Source organism: Branchiostoma lanceolatum, chromosome 12 (genome assembly GCF_035083965.1).
Source record: "Branchiostoma lanceolatum isolate klBraLanc5 chromosome 12, klBraLanc5.hap2, whole genome shotgun sequence".
Taxonomy (NCBI): Eukaryota; Metazoa; Chordata; class Leptocardii; order Amphioxiformes; family Branchiostomatidae; genus Branchiostoma; species Branchiostoma lanceolatum.
The window spans coordinates 13,253,263-13,273,541 of record NC_089733.1 but is presented as its reverse complement, the minus strand read 5'-3'; the positions used below and the strand labels follow the sequence as shown (position 1 = coordinate 13,273,541).

Below are 20,279 nucleotides of genomic sequence, written 5' to 3'. Positions count from 1 at the left end.
TTGCAGATTTGCCTTTGTACATAAGGTACACATAAAGATACACAAATTTAATTTCTTGTTAATCCCGTGGTTGATGTCACGGCCGGAGTCGCTTGTTAGGGGAAGTGATGCTGTCGTTAATGGCGGATCGGCATTCCATTCTTACCATTTCCCTTTTCTGGTTTGTCCATGATCGCCATAGTGCTGTCCCAAACCTCCCTGGTAGGTTACGGCGCTAGCACAGATCACTCTGTGTTGGACAGGCTTGTGTGAGGTGTCAATGGACGGCTTTCTGTGCCATACGGTTTTTATTTGCATGGAATGGAAATCCATCGCAGTATTCATTACAAGCCTGATACTAGTATTCTAATTTTGTGTAACTTTTTTCATCTTTGTGTCTCACGGACACACAGACACACACATACACACACACACACACACACACACACACACACACACACACACACACACACACACACACACACACACACACACCACGCGTGCACGACACACACACATACACAACACGGAATAATTAACAAGGTACAAAGTATTTATTCTGTAAGATATGCAAATATAATATTCTCTCAGCATCATGCTTTATCTTCATGCGTATAGCATGGCCATTGATAGAGCAGCGTAAGGACATTCATGGCACTTCATTAAAAATCGTAGCATATATATTTACAAAATAAAGCAAAATATTAGATATTTTCGGCACGATAGCTTTGATATTTACAACAAACCTATGCCTGACAGGTCCTGTTTTTTTACATTTCCAAACACAATAGAATATGATATGAATGCATCTAAGCTAGCAGCAAATGAAAGGCGCTCTAAACAATTATGCCTTTAGCTTGATATTTCAGCCACATGTGTTCAGCGTCCAGTTGCCTCAGGGGCATTCACTTACTCTGAAAAACAAAATAAACAACCAAATTAGTAAACACATCAACAGAGACTGGGGGCACCATAGACTTTCTGCAACCATAACGTGACGTTACAGAAACAATGGATTGCTCATTCCTTGACAAAGGCTGGGTTATGGAGTTGATAAGTCGAAAATTTGGGTGCGGTCTGATTTTTTTGGTGTAATGGAAATTGCAGTTCAACTTTGATCCAGAATATGTTTTATTTACCACTTACAAGACTTTCTTCTTTGGCAGTCCAGTCTCGGAAGACTACAAGAATTACAGCCTGATTAAATCGCGTTTATTCCGGCCCACCCAACTTTGGCCTGCCCCTAGGGGGAGGGGCCGTTAAAGTTTGCGTTACACAGACAACATGAATTGCATGACTGAGAGTATACTGTATCAGTTACCTGGCATCTTCCAGCACTCTTCCGTCCTGAGCCCGTGAAAGAGCGGTTTGAGAAGACTGTGTCTGGCCACGTGCGCCACCTCGTCCCACGCGTTGCTCGTCTCACACAGGTTATTGGTGGGGTTGGCAGGGTCCAGCACGACAGGCCTGAAGAAGGAAGAACAAGTAACGTCGTAATTGTCAACAAGCAACATAACATTATCATACCGTGGATTGAAAGTGTTAGTATAAAGATAACGTGTACTTGACTAAACAACATAACGTGTACTTGACTAACCAACAGGATGAAGCTATAGCTATCAGTCACCCACCTTGGTCTCTTCATAATCTTCTGAACGACGGGCCAGGACCGCTCGTAGTTGTCGAACCAGGCGATGCAGATCTCGCGATAACTGACGAGTTGTTGCAGCACCGCTCGGAAAGCCTGCGCCATGGAGAAGTTGATGGGATGTCCCGCCCGGTCCCAAACGTGGATCGTGATCAGCTCCAGCGTGTAGGAGGACGGCAGTCTCCTGTTGCTGAAAATGTGAACAAGCAGGATCATTTTAGAGGCAGTGTGTCAGTATGCTGCACTTTTAAAGACCTCCCCAGAGCTATGGAGGATAGAAAGAGGTGGGGAAAAGGAGTCAAAGACATCCGCGCAACCGCAGCGATGATGTAAAGTATGATCTACCTGTGTGGCCCAAGGGCTGAGGAAAGTGATGAGCGCCAAACTGGACACTACACGGTGTGTGGTAAGGATTTAAAGGTTTTTAACTACAAATGTGGGTAACATGAAGATGACAGCGAATCAGTCAGTGAAACAGTCCATGACACAACAAAGTCCTGCTTCTTACCGACTTGAAGAAGAGACAGAGTGCGTCTCGAAACCTCCCTGAAAGTACTGTCGTTGTGTGTAATGGTTAAAGATTTTGTCAAGGCTATCTTACCTGTTGAATAAAAATGCTCTTTGAACACAACCAAGTATCTATTCCACCAACGCTTCGGTGACAGACTGACACCCTCCTCGGAGCAATTCTACTTGTTCACATTGCAATATAAGCAGCGACACCTATGCTGTAGTGCAATGCGAACCACTGGAACGTCGGCGGACTAGAACATTAAACATTAACAGCTACTAACAGGTGAAAAACTTGTTGAAATGCATTTATATCTTAGAAATATAGATAAAATGTAGTAGTTTAAAATTGCTTGTGATCGCTATGACCTAAAGATAAAGTTTATACGGCTTTCCAAAGTCCGCCTTTCCCGTCTTGTATTGGGGCATTGGTGTGTACAAATTTAATTCATCGATTTACCACTCTGATGAAACTATTCACGGGGGTATCTTACCTGTTGTCCGCCGACGGTGGCGCGAATGACGTGAGTTTCCAATGCTTGACCAGGCGGATGAGGTCCTTCACACACGCCGGCCGGACCTTCACGAACTGGACCTGGAGCTGCATCAGTGACACGGAGAAGTGCTGCCGGTCGGGCGCGTCTTTGGTGCCCTCTATCTGCCTGTAGAGTATTCTCCTGGTCTCTGTCAACAACAAATGATGTCAAGAGAGCTTTATATATTGGCAGTACATTTACGCAGGTGTACCTCAAGGATTAATTTTGGGGCCCTTTCATTTCCCCTCTGCTTAATTTGCATTAACGACCCAGTGAACGGTTTGTAATTACAAGATTTTCATTCGATGATTTGGCAACACTTGAGCTTTATTGTTACACATATCAGCAAATGAATACGCAGGTATACCTCAGGGTTTACTTTTGGGGCCTTTTTCTTTTCCCTCTTCTTCATCTGTATTAGCGACACAGTGGACGGTTTGCAATTCCAAGATTTTCATTCGATGATTTGGCAACACTTGAGCTTTATTGTTACACATATCAGCAAATGAATACGCAGGTATACCTCAGGGTTTACTTTTGGGGCCTTTTTCTTTTCCCTCTTCTTCATCTGCATTAGCGACACAGTGGACGGTTTGTCAATCCAAGCTTTTTTTCGCTGATGATAGCTAAAATGTATTTATCAATGTCCCGAGAGAGACGTAGGTATTCATCATCGTGTCGTGGCAGTTTTCATTTTGCTTAAGTGTCGTGCGATCACAGTCCTACCTTTGGAAGGATTCGGTCCCAGCGTGTCGAAGCTCGGCATGACGTCCACCAGGTGCATGTGTCTGCTCTTGTAACACTTGAACTGGAACCGGATGGCGAACGGCGTGCTGTTCTCCATCAGGATCTGGTTAGCCATGTCCGACTTCTTCAGACTGACCTGTTGGAACGGTGGATGATTTCTGGTCAAATGTCAAATAGAATTATACCTATCAGTGCCACATTGTAACTTAGACGAAGAAAACAGAGTGTGGCAATGGTGACTACATGCTACCCGGGCATATCCCGTTTAATCATTTGCTAAATTGAAATAAGCGCGACAAAGCCCTGATAATAACAGGAAATCTATGTATCATTATCATTACTATTATTATAGTCAGATTAGAATTATAATCTATTATTTCCCCTGCCATGGGCCCATTTATACAGCCAATCGTCGTCACCTAAGTCGAAAAAGACGAAAGGATTGACAGACACATGTAGTCGCCCTTCTAACATGTACGCTACTCCGAATGCGAGAGGGATACAAGCTCAGTCACATCAGGGACCGCATTCTTCTTGCTATAGCGCCCCCTGGCGACGAGGAGTAGCTCCAATCATTGACAATAGGAAGGTCAAAGTCAAGTCAAAAGTCAAAAGCCTTTATTTTACTTCGAATATTGAAAGTTGGTCGATCATCGTCTTCTATCGTGTATAAAGAACTTGTATACCCATCCGTACTAGTTAGGCTTGTAGACTTACTTGTATGTTGTGTAAGACGTTTCGCGCGTCCTTTTGATGTTCCCTGAGACTCGCGATCTGGTCGTGTAAACTTGACCCTTTGACAAACAAGACGAAGTCGACATCACATCTGCTGGCCAAGTCCGTGCCTTTGATATAAGAGCCTCCCTGTGAGCGATAAAAACAATGGACATCATATCATCATATAAGAGAGTAGTCTAATTCTTAAATTCGTAAAATTACAGGGCGTTTCTGTCAACAAGCAATTAGAAATCACACAGCTTTCATGTATTTTTTTTTTCAACTGAAATTTTAGGTACAGCATGCAATTTCTTATGTAGCACGAGGACGACCTTTTATAACAAAACTCTCGTTATAATTGGCTGGTTCATGTTTTAAGCAAAGTCTGAAATGAAACGGCAAATTTCATTGGCTGAGCTCTTGAGACCTGATACGTGTCATAAAAACAAGGAACGCAAGGGGAACGTGATGCATTGTGGATATATTAAAATTTCAATATGGCGTCTTGCAAGACAGGTGAGCACTAGTAGTTGTTACAATGTTTTGGTCTGCTGAAAACGTTTGAATACACAATAGAACATATGAGTGATTAAATTTCAACTAGTAAGCTAGAAAGAGTTATGGGTTTGATCATATATGATCGAAATGGATGCAAATGGATTGTATATGACCTTTTACAACTTATCATTATAAGCAGTATTGAAAACTACTGTATTCAAAACATTCTAGTTTTATAATAATGTATGTATGTACTTAGGAGAGAAGCAGGATGTATTCTGGCAAGTTTGTGGGGGAATAAGCTCTCTCATACTTCCGAGTTCGCATGCGCAGATATTGTATGTTATATGCCAAAGGTGAAGGCCACTGAGAGTCTGAGACGTAAACAAAACCCGTCTGGACAATGTTCGAGACAAGAATTGTTTACTATTACAAATCAGGGGCCTTCACTTTTGACATATTACCCACAGCATACAAAGCGATTTTGACTTATGGGACAATAAATGTAACAGTTGCAGTATTACCTTGACGATTCTGTGAACTGGAAACGGGAGTTTGTTTTTCAGGAAGTGGAAGAGTTTGTCCAGCTCCTGCTGACACCCCATGTCCCCGTCGAACGGCAGCTGGAGAGATGACCGGACGTAGTCGGACAGTCCGGACGGCCGGACGTTGTCCAGGAAGTTGTCGTTTGTCATCCGTAATGCCAGAGCTCCTGAAATGAAGGTAAGAATTGATGAAAATTTATATTTTTATTGACCAAGTTTCACACTTTTAATCAGACATCGTCTGAACACATTAAAAGAACATCAACTAGACGCTGGTGGGAAATGTGTTTGAGCAAAACATTAACAAACAAGCAAACAAGTAAACGAACACACACACACAACACATAATTTGTTAAGTAATTTCCTCTGCAAATTGAAGTTATGTACTGCTGAAAGACTACCTTGCCAACTGTATGAAAGCTAATCGAGTGAATAAAGTAGAAAAATATCCACAAGCACATTTAGTTTCACACACACACACACACACACACACACACACACACACACACACACACACACACACACACACACACACACACACACACACACACACACACACACACAGAGAGAGAGAGAGAGAGAAAAACTAGACACACAAATACGAAGGTGACTGGAATGACAAGGTACGTATGTAAAGCACGATTTGCAATGAAAGTTCCCTTACCTCTCAAGCTTGTGTTGAAGAGGTGCACCTCCCTCTCATGCTGTTCTCTACTGTGCACGGACCCGAAACTCTGCGCGCACATCCGGCACGTCACGCTCGTCTGAGAGGCCACGAAGTACGCGGGCGCCTCCCCGCGGTTTGGTCGTGATCTGCAGATCAGAACAGTCTTGTTTGAATCAAAAGTTGGCAACAAGTACACATTAAGCTGCAAGATGTATGTTGCTGAAGGACATGACGTTGCTAGATATGGCACATTTTCCCTCATTAAGAAATGGAGGTATTGTTTTGTGCGTTTGTGTGTCTGTTTGTGTTTATTGATATGTTGTGGTCAGCATAACCTCTAGATGGATTATGACTATATATGTGCGTAGGTCTTGAGGAAATGAAGGTCAAGATCGATTTTGGGCCTTTGGTACTGCAGCAAAGCTTCCGGTTTTCGTATCTTTTGTCCTGGACATGCTTTGGTCTTACTTTACAATGCAGCAAACATGCTGTGGGTTTTTTAAGAGGTAAGTGTTTTTGTATCTACATATATTTATCTAAGACTCACTTCTCCTCTGACGTCTTGATGTCTTCAGTGATGTGGTCATCTTTAAGATGTTGCTTCATCAGAGTACGCTTGACCTCCTTCCCGCACCTGTCACACTGCACACAACCCTCATGCTTGCCTCTTCAATAAAAACAGAGCAATGAATGAATCATCAGTACAGTGCAATGTATTGCCATGCACACTTACTAGTTCCAGAGGTGTTGTGCAAATCCATATGACCATCTCTCTCGGCAGTGACACGGCAACTACAGATATTTTCTCTGTCATCTCGTATCGTACCCTCCCAAAATACAATTCACACCGACCTTTAGATATACCTATCCACCCATGTACACACAAAAAATCGAGTCTCAATTCATTCGCATATTGTGGCGATCGCTTACACAAGATTTTCAAAGCACCGAAAACGCTACTTTTATACGAAGGTTTTCTGTAAACACATAGAGCTTTCCATCATAAGGGTTTTATATTTGTAGACAATATCGTTCAAGTGCGACTGGAACTTATTTCTCGCCCATGGATATTTACCTGAGGTGTTGTAATGTGGCCGTTTTACTGGCGAATCCTTTCCCACATCTTGGGCAGTAGTACAGCTTTATCCCTCCGCGCGGCGAGGTCGCCATCTTTTCAAATCATCAGCTGATATTCTGCAAAATTGAAGAAGACGCATTAGCATGATACGATATCTAGTACCTTTACGTTAGCTCCTAAGTCACGCATCAAAGCACAAGTCTTAGGAATTATTCACCCAACAATAATGATTAAAGCCGTGAATAATTTATCACGTCGTAATATGGGGCTGCCTGTTTGCAGACGATTTATCAAACTACCATTAATATCTGTGCTAAGCGTTTTGCTGAAAGCTGACAAAAGATTAAAAGCCAAAATATTTCTTGTACTAAGTTTAACCAAAGATGTCAAAACTTAAGGATGTTTAACATCTGCATTTTTGTTTTTCATAATCTTCGCATGTACCTAGCATCTGTGTATCTGTTGTAAACCCTTTTTTCGATTCCAAAGAATATTTTATGGCACCATAAATAAGTTGTCGTTACACCAAAAAACATCATAATCTTTACATAATATAACATAATATTTGATCGTGTGTATGTCATGCATAGTTTCTGTAGTCTCAACCAGACCTCTGACGGACTGAAAATATTGTAGAAATCGGCCAGAGTACGGGTAATTTTTCATATGAAGCTTGGTAGATTATAGAGGTGCTCTCCTTTTTTTATTCCGAGATGTATGTCAGAAACTAGGTTTTCTGTTCACCCCTTGCACATGCCCTATGTATAGGAACGTATCCCAGACAGCCTTACTTAGTGACAGATTAAACTATTTACCCGGTCGTGGGCCAAGCACCTTTGAGTATGCTTTATCAGAAGCTTGTCCAGTCACAGGAGTACCCTGCTATTTTTTACCAGTCCGCCAAGAAGTCTAGTAGAGATTAGAGTTCCAGTGCGACCCATACCTCGTATATAGGAACGTATCCCAGACAGCCTTACATAGAGACAGATTGAAATATTTGCCCGGTCGTGGGTTGACCCACCCTTTGAGGTATTTTATTAGAAGCTTGGCCGGTCATAGGGATACCCAACTTTTTTTGTCAGTCCACCAAAACGTCTAGTTGAGACTGGAGTTTCAGTGCAACCCATACCTCGTATATAGGAACGTATCCCAGACTATATTACTTAGTGACAGATTAAACTATTTGCCCGGTCGCAGGTTGACCCACCTTTGCTTTCTTCACCAATTGTTTGTACAACACATACTGACAGGTGCCTGGTAACCCGGGCACTCTACACAAAAAACAGATAATCTAAAATGATCGCCCATCGTTTTGCCAGCTACACTGACAATACCCATTAACTAAAGTGTCCATTTAGAGCGATAATTACTTTACGCGTTGTGAACACGCAAACAATGGGCCACCGGTAAGGTTTTGGTGTCAACATATATCATTTTGGTGAACAACTGCTTAAAGAAATGCCATAACGAACGAACCTGCCAACTTGATTTCTAAAGGATAAAGAATTCTGTGGGTGTCTCAATGTCGATTTGTGCTAATCTTAGTAACACGTCTGGCTCACTAAACAAACGCACTCTGTGTTATGTGATCCTTTCCGTTGTTATTATACAAACATCGACCGAACTTCAGCGTATTTTAGTTCCAGACGTCAAACGTATACACAGGTTTGAAAGCACCGATTGTATAGGGTTCAGATCACTTGAAAATGTTGGTATTGACAAATGGTAAATCAATTGTGTGGGAAACTAATATCGACAGGAAAGTGTTTCTGGTTGACCTGGAGAAAAGAATGGTACAGCCTGTACACAATGAAAACAACACGATACAACAAATACTTCTGCGAGGAAAATAGCTACGTAGACCTGTTTGAACTGCATTTATTCTGCTGCAAGTAAATTTGTATCTTGAAATTAAAGTCTTATGATTTGATATGCAAGCAGAGATGATTAAAAATCGATAGAATGTGACCTCTTGCATTTAATCCTCGTAAGTCAATAATCCAAGATATAGTAGCAGTACTAAGTATACAGTAACTGTTATGCCATGCAAGTGAAGTATAAAAACTCGAATGTCCATGTTATAGCTAGATTCTACTTCTATGTACTGACTAACTCAAATGTTTCTACAAAAGGGGTAACGTATATGTTGAACGTACCTTCAATGTGTAAATGCCTACGGTCGTTTCGGGGTTAAAGTTTGATGTCAGTAGTCTCGAAAAGAAGTTGTTAAGTGCTGCGAAGGTTACCGCATAGGATTGACGCCCCTGTGTGATCCGGATTGTTAACCTGATTGCTTGTAATCGCCTTTTCCACCTGCCTGATTTTTACCCTAACACGTTTGGCGATTGCGGCTTGACCCCGCTGTGCCCTAGGCAACGGACACCACCGGATATTTGCATAACAATGGAGCGATCCTACAGGTGTTTCTGAGGATGTACCATCAATTGGAAAGGGGTGTAATTTGTTCGTTTTTTTCTGAAAAGCATATAAATTATATAACTAAAGAGACGTCGGAACCATCCATGCAAGATGCAATCCGACGCGTGTTGTTGCTGTTTCATTCTAATGTACTAGTACTATTCTCAAGCAGTGCATATGAAGAAAAAAAACATATTTGCAGTTTTGGTCTGTAGTACACCACAAATATGAAAGAGGGCACTCGTGTATGATAATCATTACAAGCAAGAGTGCTTCAACTATCTGGACGATTTAAAGTTTGAAACCATTTTCCTTTTTTATCATTAATGTTATGCGGCTGCAGTCCGGTTTGCATTTAATCTAAATCATAATAGAAGTTAAATTTATACCGAAGTGAATATAAAAGAACGCAAATAGCCCGTTAGATGAACTCGAAAGAAAGTTAAACATATTTCCTCTTAGGTTTCCTCATAGTAAACAAGTGGACTCACTTGATTCATCTCAAGTCTTTCAGGTAAACGATACAAGTGAGCGCTGAAACTATGAATAAAACCGACTTGTAGAAGGTTGTTATCCCTTAAGTTTGACACAATTTTATTTGTGCTATTCTAATTCAACAATAAGGAATCTTGGAAAACCAAAGTTCTTACCACATAATATTACAGACACTTACCTGGCCACCTTCCTCGGAGACTTCATGAGCTCCACTACTTCTCGTCGCATGGCGGCGCTGCAGCAATGATGCGGTCCCAAATGTGACACGGTCTCCACCCCCTACCGTCTTTATTAATGACTTCTGTGGATTCTCTGATATCCTTCATCCAGCATGTGCATGGGTCTGTTGTCCTCTCTGCCTATAACTTTGCACTAACTGCCAGTCGAATACTAGTCTTATCCGAGCCCTGTACGATAAACTGGAGCAAAGTAGGAGAATTATTTGGTCGTCACTGAAATTAAGTTTAACATTTACTAAATACTTGCTTAAAAGTGAAGATGGATATGAAAATTTCATAAAATTTTGGGCCTTGATTTGAGTGTGAAAGGTTATATCTGGAACAAATGATAATTACAGATTTCAAACGAATTACTTTTGTGGTACACACGGCTTGGGGACTGCATTTACCATTCAATGTACTTTCACATAATGCAAATGTCTGAAGATTAATCCTGTTTGATTCCCGGAAGATTTCTATCATCTTCTCCTTTTTCTCATTAATGTTGATGATGAATGACTCTAATGTAATAAATCACAGGAATACACGGTGCAGAATGCAGTTTACGTTGTCTTCCCTGCTAATTCAAGAATCATCGATTCTTCTAGTTGATATCATCCATCCGTCCCCTCTAAAAGGCTTGTTGTTTAAAGTAAGAGATTTGTGATCGACCTAGTACCGAGAAAAACACCGCGGGTTTAAGAAATTCACCAAACGGCTCACCAAATATCAACCATCTCAATGACATACAAGCAAACAACCAAATAAACAAAGAAGCAAACAAACAAGCAGACAAACAAATATAAAGTGCGGCAATGAGCTATCTAAACAGACAAAGGGATTCAATTTTACTTGATTTAGAATTTGACGTATCATTGAATTAAAACAATGTGGCGATGCAGGTTACGTGACGCTTGTACGTAACTTTTGTTGTATAACGGCCGCTGCATCTTATCTAACAACACGCACAAGATGATTTGCTCACAAAACGAGTTTCATGTTGATATTTAACTTGATATACAAAAGTGATGTAACGCTTATTCAACGATGTTTTGTAACACAACGGATACGACCTCATATCTAATTGCTAAGCATATATATAATACTACATTGCTCACAAAACAAGTTGAAAGGTGACTTTTAAACATAATTTTAAAAGTGATGTAACGGTTAAACAACTTTTTTTTCTAAGAATATAGTATCACATAAGGTTTCAGTGCTCACACAACGAATTTCATATTGATATTGAAACGTGTATTTACAGCAGGGCGAACACATTGATATTTCCCGTGCTACTGTTTGATTTGTTGTATATACCCGCATTTTGAACTTTGTGTCTGCGTCAGTGTCTCGACTTATTTCGTTAACATTTTGATTCCGGTTCAGATAAGGTAGAAATTGAATTTAGAAAAATGAACTTTCGAATTTCAAACCCAAGAAAACGTTCATATTACTCAAGAAAACGTTCACATCATTCCGACTTTTTCGTCGAGCTATTTTAAAACCCAATAGGCATCCAGCTATATCTTACCTGTAATGATAAATTATCGGCTACCTAGGCCAGTATAATTGGCTAGGTGGGTCCCGTCTGATGGAATTAGATGCATAATGAAGGGGGAGAGGTCAGCGAAACAATCATCTCCTCAGTCCTACGGCGGTGAATCTATTGCCGCCTGCATAACTCACCGCCGCCGGTAAAGGGCGAGTGCTATCATTGGGGTCATTGCTGAAATTAAAACGGGACTTTCGGGCAACCGGCTTACATTTGTCTTCTATCCGTTCTCAATTTCTGGCTTGACACGAGAGAAGGCGTGACGTGAAATCTGGCGCGAGATATCGGGTTATTTACCAGCATCGATGGCGGCCCAGATACTTTGACGGTTGATTAAAATGGTAAATTAAATCTGGGAGCGGGCAGAGTCGTGATTTCCCTCCAGATCTACTTCCAATCACACGGGAACATGTCTTCTATACCCGAAATAGGAAATGCAGAGGTGCTGCCGACGTTTTAAAGTTTAATTTTACCTTCAAGCAACATATATTTAAGGGTGATGTATCACTGCTAAGATTCCAGACAGTCATACATTATAAACTGTAGCATAATCACAAAAATATAATAGAGCATTAATACATTGCAATCTGGAACATTTATGGAATGAAATGTCTTCTATACTCGACATAGGACATGCAGTGGTGCTTCCAACGTTTTATTGTTTGATTTCAGTTCGAAGCAATGTACGACTTTAGGGTTATGTATCAATGTTTAGATTCTAGTTACTAGCCAGAAATGACATACTATTGCTTAATGACAGAAATAGAACGTTACAATCTTCGACATATATGAAAAAAAATGTCTTCTATATTCGATACAGGCAATGCAGAGGTGCTGCCAATTTTTTTAAAGTATAATTTTACTTCGAAGCAACATACATTCAAGGGTTATGTATCACAGCTATTAAGACATTAGTAGGAAAACTATGATGTAATGAAACGTACAAAAGGGCCGTGACTCAAATAAAACGCAAATGATACCTATACAGTGATGCAATCCATACTTAAGTGACATATGTATATAAGATAAAAGGTAAGTGCGTTGTAAGACGTAGGCATTATTATTTATTTTATCTATTTATTGGTTCAGCTTGTACATGACAGGGTTGCCCAACTAGCCGGAGGCTATTACTAAGGGCAAAGCCAGGTGCGGCCATAGGACTGTAGGTTTTGAACCACACACACCGGGAAGGACACCTACTCTTTTCGATAAGTGCAGTGGGTTCTTTAACGTGCTCGAGGTGTGGCTCTCCTCAAACACGGGACCTCCATTTAACGTCCTATCCGAGGGACGTCCCTAACCGAAGCTAGGTACTCATTTACACCTGAGTGAAGTGAGGAAAGTCGTGTAAAGAGCCTTTCCCAAGGGCAAAACATCTGGGCATATCGGTGGTTTCGAACCCGGGACCTCTCGATTGTGGGCGAAACACCCTACCGATTGCGCCACACGATGCCACTAATTATATGATAGGTATTCTTATTACCATCTATTCACGTTCTTCTGTTTGGCTGATGAGATTCTTGACGAGTCGTGTATTACGAGACGCAGTGTACGTAATCATGAATTATTCATAGAACACACGAGGCACTGCTCAAAAGCAGACGACAGCCTGGCATTTTAGAGAGGAATAGGAAAAAAACAGCATTTAACGGATTCGTAATTGTTGAATAAGCTAAAAACAAATCTTTTTCCAATGTGACCAACTTTATAACCAGCTAATATGTTTTAAAATTTATTCTCAATTCATATTCAATTCATAAGTCAAGAAATCATACTTCAACAAAATGTTCACAATTCTGTTTTTAAAGCCTGATTTCTAAGTCTAAAGCATCAATTGAGTTTTGATAGATCAAATTATAAACGTGATATGGTCACGAAACAATTTTTGATTTATGAGGTAGAGTACAAGAAAAAGCCTGAACGATGATACAAAGACAAGGTAGATGAGCCCGGGTGAAAAATGTATCATTGTTATCTCTGTTTGTTTGTTTGTTTGTTTATTTTTATTTCACCTGGGGAATCATGTCGCCAGCTGGCGATTTTCAATGAGCCCTGGGGGGAAACCCCAAACAAACTTCACACAAAATTCAAACAAGGTTGCAAAAAATAACAAAACATTATGCGAACTACAAATCAATATAAAACCGGAGTAACTTAGACATAAACATAATATTACATAACCAAATAAGTGCCTTGACATAATGTACTAATAACTAAACATAATGGAATGAAATCAGGTTGAAATCAGGATTTGAAAGCAAAACAAGTTAAACAGTCTTAGCTTAAATCCAGTGCCACATTCAAAGGACAATTTCCATTCAGCCGACGCGACGGAATGATAATTCCTTTCTAAGAAAAATGAAATCGAAAATTAAAGTACTAGTCATTATCTCAAGGGAACACGTGTGGTGATTATGAATATCATTATCAAAGACCACCTCAAGTTTCAGCCCGTTTGTCATGGATATACTATAGACTTTGATTGATGGTGCCTAGAAAATAATACAGGTTTAAACAGACCGAGACAATGTCTTATGGAATATCAAATATAAGCTTTATCATAAAGTTTCTATCACGAATATGTTATAATTGCCTGCATTTATGGACGCTAAAATATTCTTACAATGTACAATCACATCATAACATTTAAGGTCTGTAACGATGCACAGGGTCATTTACATCACAAAAAGCGAACGGTAATATACACCATTTTATGGTTTAAGTCATGAAACGGTATAAGTACTTTAACTGCCGCGTATCTCATTCCAACAATGAAAATTCCATTACCATGGAAATGATACAGCAAAGCAAGCGTGAATGCATGACGTTTTTCACGTCGTCTCAACCTTCCCTCAAAGTCACGAGGAACGCAAGACTTGAATGTCGATGCAGAGCCCTCTTCCTACTAGACGGTGATCGCCCTACGACCTTGCTGCGACCTAAATTGGATTTGTGTACACCTTGATTTCATAATTAGAAGAATATCATGGAAATGTAGAAGTATGACAGAAAAGAGAAGAAAGCGCATAAAGGTACAAAAAATGTTTTCCTTCTATCTACGAAATTCGATCTGTCAAATATTAGGTCGCAGCTATCCTCCTTTGCAGGTCTAAATCTAGAAGCGCAGCGTTTAGTTTTCGGGGTGAGCGCTGGATCGCGACTTTCAACATATCGCGGTCAGGTTCTTTTGTTTGGGAAATCGTATAGCTGGGGAAATCGTATTGCCGCCCCTGCCACAGCAAAGCAAAAAGAACCTGGCGTGATATGTTGAAAATCACGAGTCAGCGCTCATCCCGAAAACAAACGCCGGCGCCGCCCCTAGAAGGCCTGCAAAGGAGGCTATTTGCAGTGCTATCGCAGCTCTATCGCAGCTCTATCGCAGTTCTATCGCAGCGCTATCGCAGTTCTATCGCAGCTCTATCGCAGTTCTATCGCAGCGCTATCGCAGTTCTATCGCAGCGCTATCGCAGCGCTATCGCAGCTCTATCGCAGTTCTATCGCAGCTCTATCGCAGTTCTATCGCAGCGCTATCGCAGTTCTATCGCAGCGCTATCGCAGCTCTATCGCAGTTCTATCACAGTTCTATCGCAGCTCTATCGCAGCGCTATCGCAGTTCTATCGCAGCGCTATCGCAGCGCTATCGCAGCTCTATCGCAGCTCTATCGCAGCTTTATCGCAGCGTTATCGCAGCGCGCCGCCCTAGTGGAATGGGGATTTAAACTGAAGACCGTTGGTTTGACGTGATTGTGGTTGAAACAACTGCCGTGAAAAATCGATAGTTTAGTGACCCCTGTTAGACAAATGGAAGACCATGGTGGCGAACACGCAATAAAAACCGCTGCCGTCCACCGACTAAATGATGATTTCCGGTCCGACCGGAAGTTCCAATTTCAAAACGGATAACGGAATTTCGGTAACGGCATTCAGGTGCTTACGTTGGCGGTCTTTTCTCACAGGGCTTTGGGTGTATAGTTTGTTCAGTCTGTTTTTCTTAAAAATAATACAGCTGCCTTATAAGTTACATGTATTTTTCCATCACATAAAACATCTAAACTACGCTTAAACAAAATATTAAAAACCTGGAAGAAAATCATGAATTTTCCTATTACAGAATTTCCCTGAAATTGGGTCATGAAAAATGAGATTAAACCAGTACCCGTCTATTCTAGTCACGTCACGTGACTTGATTGACCGCCCGAGCCGTGCACACACAACCATTGCAGTCGATTAAGGATATATTTCCCGCCAGAAACCGCGGGATTAGTTTCTCCCCAGTGTGATACGTCGTTTTCAGCCAGATCCTTGGTTGACACCGAGTAGATTCTTACAATCCGTCATTAGGGATTTAATCTTTTGATTCTGATACATCAGGATTGGGATTATTTTATGGTAATCGTAATGGGTTTATGGCATCCCACCTGTTTTCCCTATCAGACAATATTGAATATGCCACCGGCGACTAAGCCGTGCGCCTGCAAACGCCTTATCAACGGAAAGATCGATTTATCCCCGAAGATGAATTGTATGTGCTTTGAAACACTGTTGAAAATGCCTCGTATAAATCGTTCTAATGGCCCCACATGTTATCGCTATCTCCCGGCATGTTTTCTTCTCAACGCCCGGCGAAATTGGGCCTCACACGCCTGCTACCTACTTTGTATTCTTGCCGACGGCCCTTGGAAGGGCTCGGAACATAAATCATGGTTATCTTTCTTGCACTGACGCCGCTTATGGTCTCTGAGAGGCAGATTGTAATCTTAATATAACCTTGTATCGGTAACACCAGCAGTTAGCAGTCAGCCAGATAACGGGATGACACTGAGTAGTCCCCAACAACCGAGCTATACAGGAGGACAGGGCGTTAATGTTATTACCATGGGCGTATCCTGCCTGAGAAATTTGATTAAAGTCTCCAAACGCCACCGCGATAAGATAGAAGGAAATTCTTAATCACAGAACACATGAGGTATATGGGAGATTTAGATTAGATACGGCCAGAAATTAAAGTAACTTTTCGCTTGGAGTAGCCATCACATAACCTGGACGTTCGTGGACGTGGTGGCGGTTGCCCTCGCATCAGCGGATTGCCATTGCCTTGAAATTGGAGCTTTCAAATGTAGCTTGAGATACCAGTGTAGGAAATAACTGATTTTGGCAGCGGCATTCGTCCTAATGAGTAAGAAAATTAGCCATACTAGCTATCCGATGTCAAATACCACCACCTGCCCAAACGTACAAAACTGCAACGTTAACAAGCTGGATACCATGGGTTGCCTTCAACAAAGTTGTTCTCGAGAATCTACTCGTGAACTTCCTGTAATTCATATATGACTTGCATTTTTTACGCACAATTTTGCTGCATGGTCTGTTTACAATATACTGTAGTTTAAAATGAACAAACAAACATTGTGGACAGGTAGAAAATTTACTTTGCCTTGTAAAAAGTGACGCATACTTTTGTGACTATTTTCGTTCTTCAAGTCGTTGTAAGATGCATTAACCATCATCCAGGCCAGAGGCACTGTATAGTATTGATAAAACCAAGATGATCTGCTCTATTCCCTCTAATGTAACACAGTTATAAGTCATTTCAAAACAGGGGCTATGGGTATGTACTCTTTGTCAACCTAGAGCTATAACTGATCTAGACTCAATTTTGAATCATTTTAAGTCTTTGGCCACACGGTAGATGGTATCGAATCAAAATGACAGTTTTACATATAATTCCGGCGGTTTTGGTCTTTCGGTTTGAAGAACAGGGGCGTTTCTTTTCACAAATTGAGAGACATGTTCCATAATCTATCGGCAAATTGTATACAATTTTGAATTTCATTCTGTACAAACTCTCAACGTACAATCAATAGACAAGGCCGTACAGCAGAGCTTAATGTTTTTTCAACCAATCTCAGTAAACCTGACAGATAGATGGATATTGCAAAGCAATAATAGAGTATGTGGCACCTTATAATCAGGCCTACGGAAAATTATTACCATTACATCGTACGGTGTTAAGTCAGGGTTGCTATTAGACATACAGCCGAAGCCACAGAGTAAAGTAAGAAGACAATGCCGTACAACATCGCCAATATGTTTTTCAACCAATCTCAGTAAACCTGACGGATAGATGAATATTACAAAGCAATAACAGAACGTGTGACACCTTACTATCAGGCCTACGGAGAATTATTATCATAACATCTCACGGTGTTCAGTCAGGGTTGCTATTAGACGGATAGCTAGGGCCACAGAGCAAGGTAAGATGGTACTGACTCAAGACTGCGCAAATGGTGGAGACTACTTAAAAGGGTACCGTCAACACATCACAGACACCGTGACAATCTTGGTATAATTTTCCCAGACTTAATTTTGCTGTTCGGCTCTGTAATGTACATGTATATATTATAATTGTAATTCCATTATCGTGAAGCATTTGGAGGAAAGGTACTTTTTGGCGTCAAATAAGACTATATAGCACTGCCTAAACATGTGCTATCTGGGAGACTTCTGTGACGGTAGAAAAAGACATTTAGAAAACGCCTTCGACTCCTTTTAGTAGTGTCCTAGTTTAACTTCCAATTGGCCTTCATCCAGTGCAGTGCATGGCTATATTTTTGTCGAATATGCGAGATATGTTTGAGAGCTTACCTTTTTCATACGGACGACGAGTTGTAGCTTACTGAAAAGGTCATTTGAAATTGTCCAACTACATCAAGATGTATCTGTCGGCCTGACTGTAGCATTGGGTAACGTTGGCAGTACTTGTGACAAGATGGCATTTCTCAAGAGTCTTAAACATAATGGCAAAAGGTAAGAGGAATTAGAAGATATTTTTTAAAGTCAGGTAATAACATTCAAGGACATCCTTCAAGGATATCCTAGTCTATAGTATTAGGGGGGATGGATTAGACGACGCAAAACGGTGTATGAATTTTAATGTTATAATCATGATTAATGATAAGACATCTCCTGAGGTTTCCAAGTTCCGCATGTTCCATTAATCACACTTAAGGTGAAGGATCCGAATCCAAAGACACGAAAGACGTGACAACACGATGACCAAATTTTTCTTCTGCAAACAACCGAGTTGAAACTGGTATATTTACATGTACGCGCAATTGTGAAGATTCTATACGCTATTTCTGTACACAAAGTAAAGCGCTTGCCAACAAGATTTCGATCAGCCCTCTGACCTTTCTCAAGTTGAAATGACCCGAAGCCCGTGTCACGTGACCTGGACGCAAGGGTGACGTCAGCAGCGGTTCAATGGTGCCCGGCAGTCTGTGTCGGCCCCCGTCTCTGTTGATGGATGGTCGATGAGCCCTAATGTAGGTGGCCTCTTTCACTGCTCTTAGGAAGTAATCCTGCTCAGCGTCCAAAATTCTAACTTTGTGATATGGAAGAACAAGCTATTTTTCAATACGTGATTGGAAGGAACAGGTTGTTAAAGGTACACGTTGTGGACTGTCGCAAACTAGGAGTAGCGGAAGAGTTTAATTTGATAAATGTGCATTGGCACTTCACACCCGACTCATATTTTCCGAGTAATGAGCAGTTACTCTGACAAACGATTGGGGAAAACCTTGCTGGCGTATCTTCTGGTATCACCATATTCATCACAATGTAGGGAGGAAGATTTCTTCTATTCCTGCATTTTTCAGCTACATTTAACAAGTATTCGTCGTGAATTCAGGCAAGGGTCCCTCTGGTGCCTTAGTAAAATATGTGTGTATCGCAAAACTACCATCTAATATCTTACAAAGATACTAGTTTAACATCTGGAACATCAGATCGGGGCACCGCTTCCAAAAGTGTTGACTCACGGAGTTCAGCTTATTTTGAGAGGTTTTTCTGGATTATGTGTTATTGCATATAACTATGATTACGATTACTATAATTACGGACAGAAAGCCCACACTAATAATGGTAACATGAAAGGAAACGAATAACAACCACAATCGGCAAAACATACAACACGTTTGCAAAAGGTTTCAAAAACATGATTGTTCATAAAAGCAACCTGCCTGCAAAATAAAGTTGAAAACATGATCTCATCGGCATTTTGTTCTGCTTATTTGTGATAAAAGACATTGGCCTTACATTTAGAAACTGTGCACCTTCTGAGACCTGGCACACCCCGTTCTCATATCATTCCTGTTCTGGGAATATGAATATCATTATCTAGCATTCATAGACGGTGAACTTCTGTGCTCCTACATTATCTGAGAAATATCGGGACTAGCCGAGTGTTAGCCGTCTGATCCCTCTGCACATTTACTCGCCTTACTAATGGCGTATTCTGAGCTGCGGGAGAGATGGAAACATATTCATGAACATCCTGTATCTGTAATGAGTATTTTTGATGTCCAGAGAGGTTTGCAAGGCGAATCGTTATGCCAGGCGTTCGCACTGATCGATGAACATAGTCATGTCCTGAAAAAACTTTCAAAGTCTACAGCAGATTTCGTTTGTTGTTGTTGTGTTATGTATTTTGTTGTTCTATATCTGCATGCGATTGATAAATTGCCACTCGATGTGGTGATGCATTCTTGCAAAAAAAGAGAATTCCCGTACAACTTTCCTATTCCCTACCTGGGCCAGACATGGGTCAGATAGTCCTCACTCTCAGTGAGTAGAGCTTGTTGCAATTGTCGCGCAATAAAGGTCATCCTCT

At 41.0% G+C, this 20,279-nt stretch overlaps 1 protein-coding gene across 1 annotated transcript; it reads right to left on the bottom strand.

Moving 5' to 3' along the window:
- Nucleotides 1-514: 514 nt before the first annotated feature.
- LOC136446267 (2'-5'-oligoadenylate synthase 1-like) lies at nt 515-9,302 on the bottom strand. The gene is made up of 11 exons (XM_066444601.1): nt 9,082-9,302; nt 6,923-7,041; nt 6,395-6,514; nt 5,845-5,993; nt 5,160-5,347; nt 4,138-4,284; nt 3,400-3,556; nt 2,632-2,821; nt 1,611-1,817; nt 1,301-1,446; nt 515-893 (listed from the first exon to the last, which is right to left on the bottom strand). Exons 2-11 carry the CDS (start codon nt 7,015-7,017, stop codon nt 889-891), a joined length of 1,404 nt encoding a protein of 467 aa, XP_066300698.1. The 5' UTR covers nt 7,018-7,041; nt 9,082-9,302; the 3' UTR covers nt 515-888.
- Between the last annotated feature and the right edge of the window lie 10,977 nt (nt 9,303-20,279).

Coding starts and splice junctions, on each gene's coding strand:
- LOC136446267 (XM_066444601.1), bottom strand. CDS start 7,017: ATGGCGACCTCGCCGCGCGGAGGGATAAAGCTGTACTACTGCCCAAGA. Junction 3,557..4,137: donor ACGTCTTACACAACATACAA/GTAAGTCTACAA, acceptor CCGTTCCAACAG/GTCAGTCTGAAGAAGTCGGA. Junction 1,818..2,631: donor CCACCGTCGGCGGACAACAG/GTAAGATACCCC, acceptor TCACATTTTCAG/CAACAGGAGACTGCCGTCCT.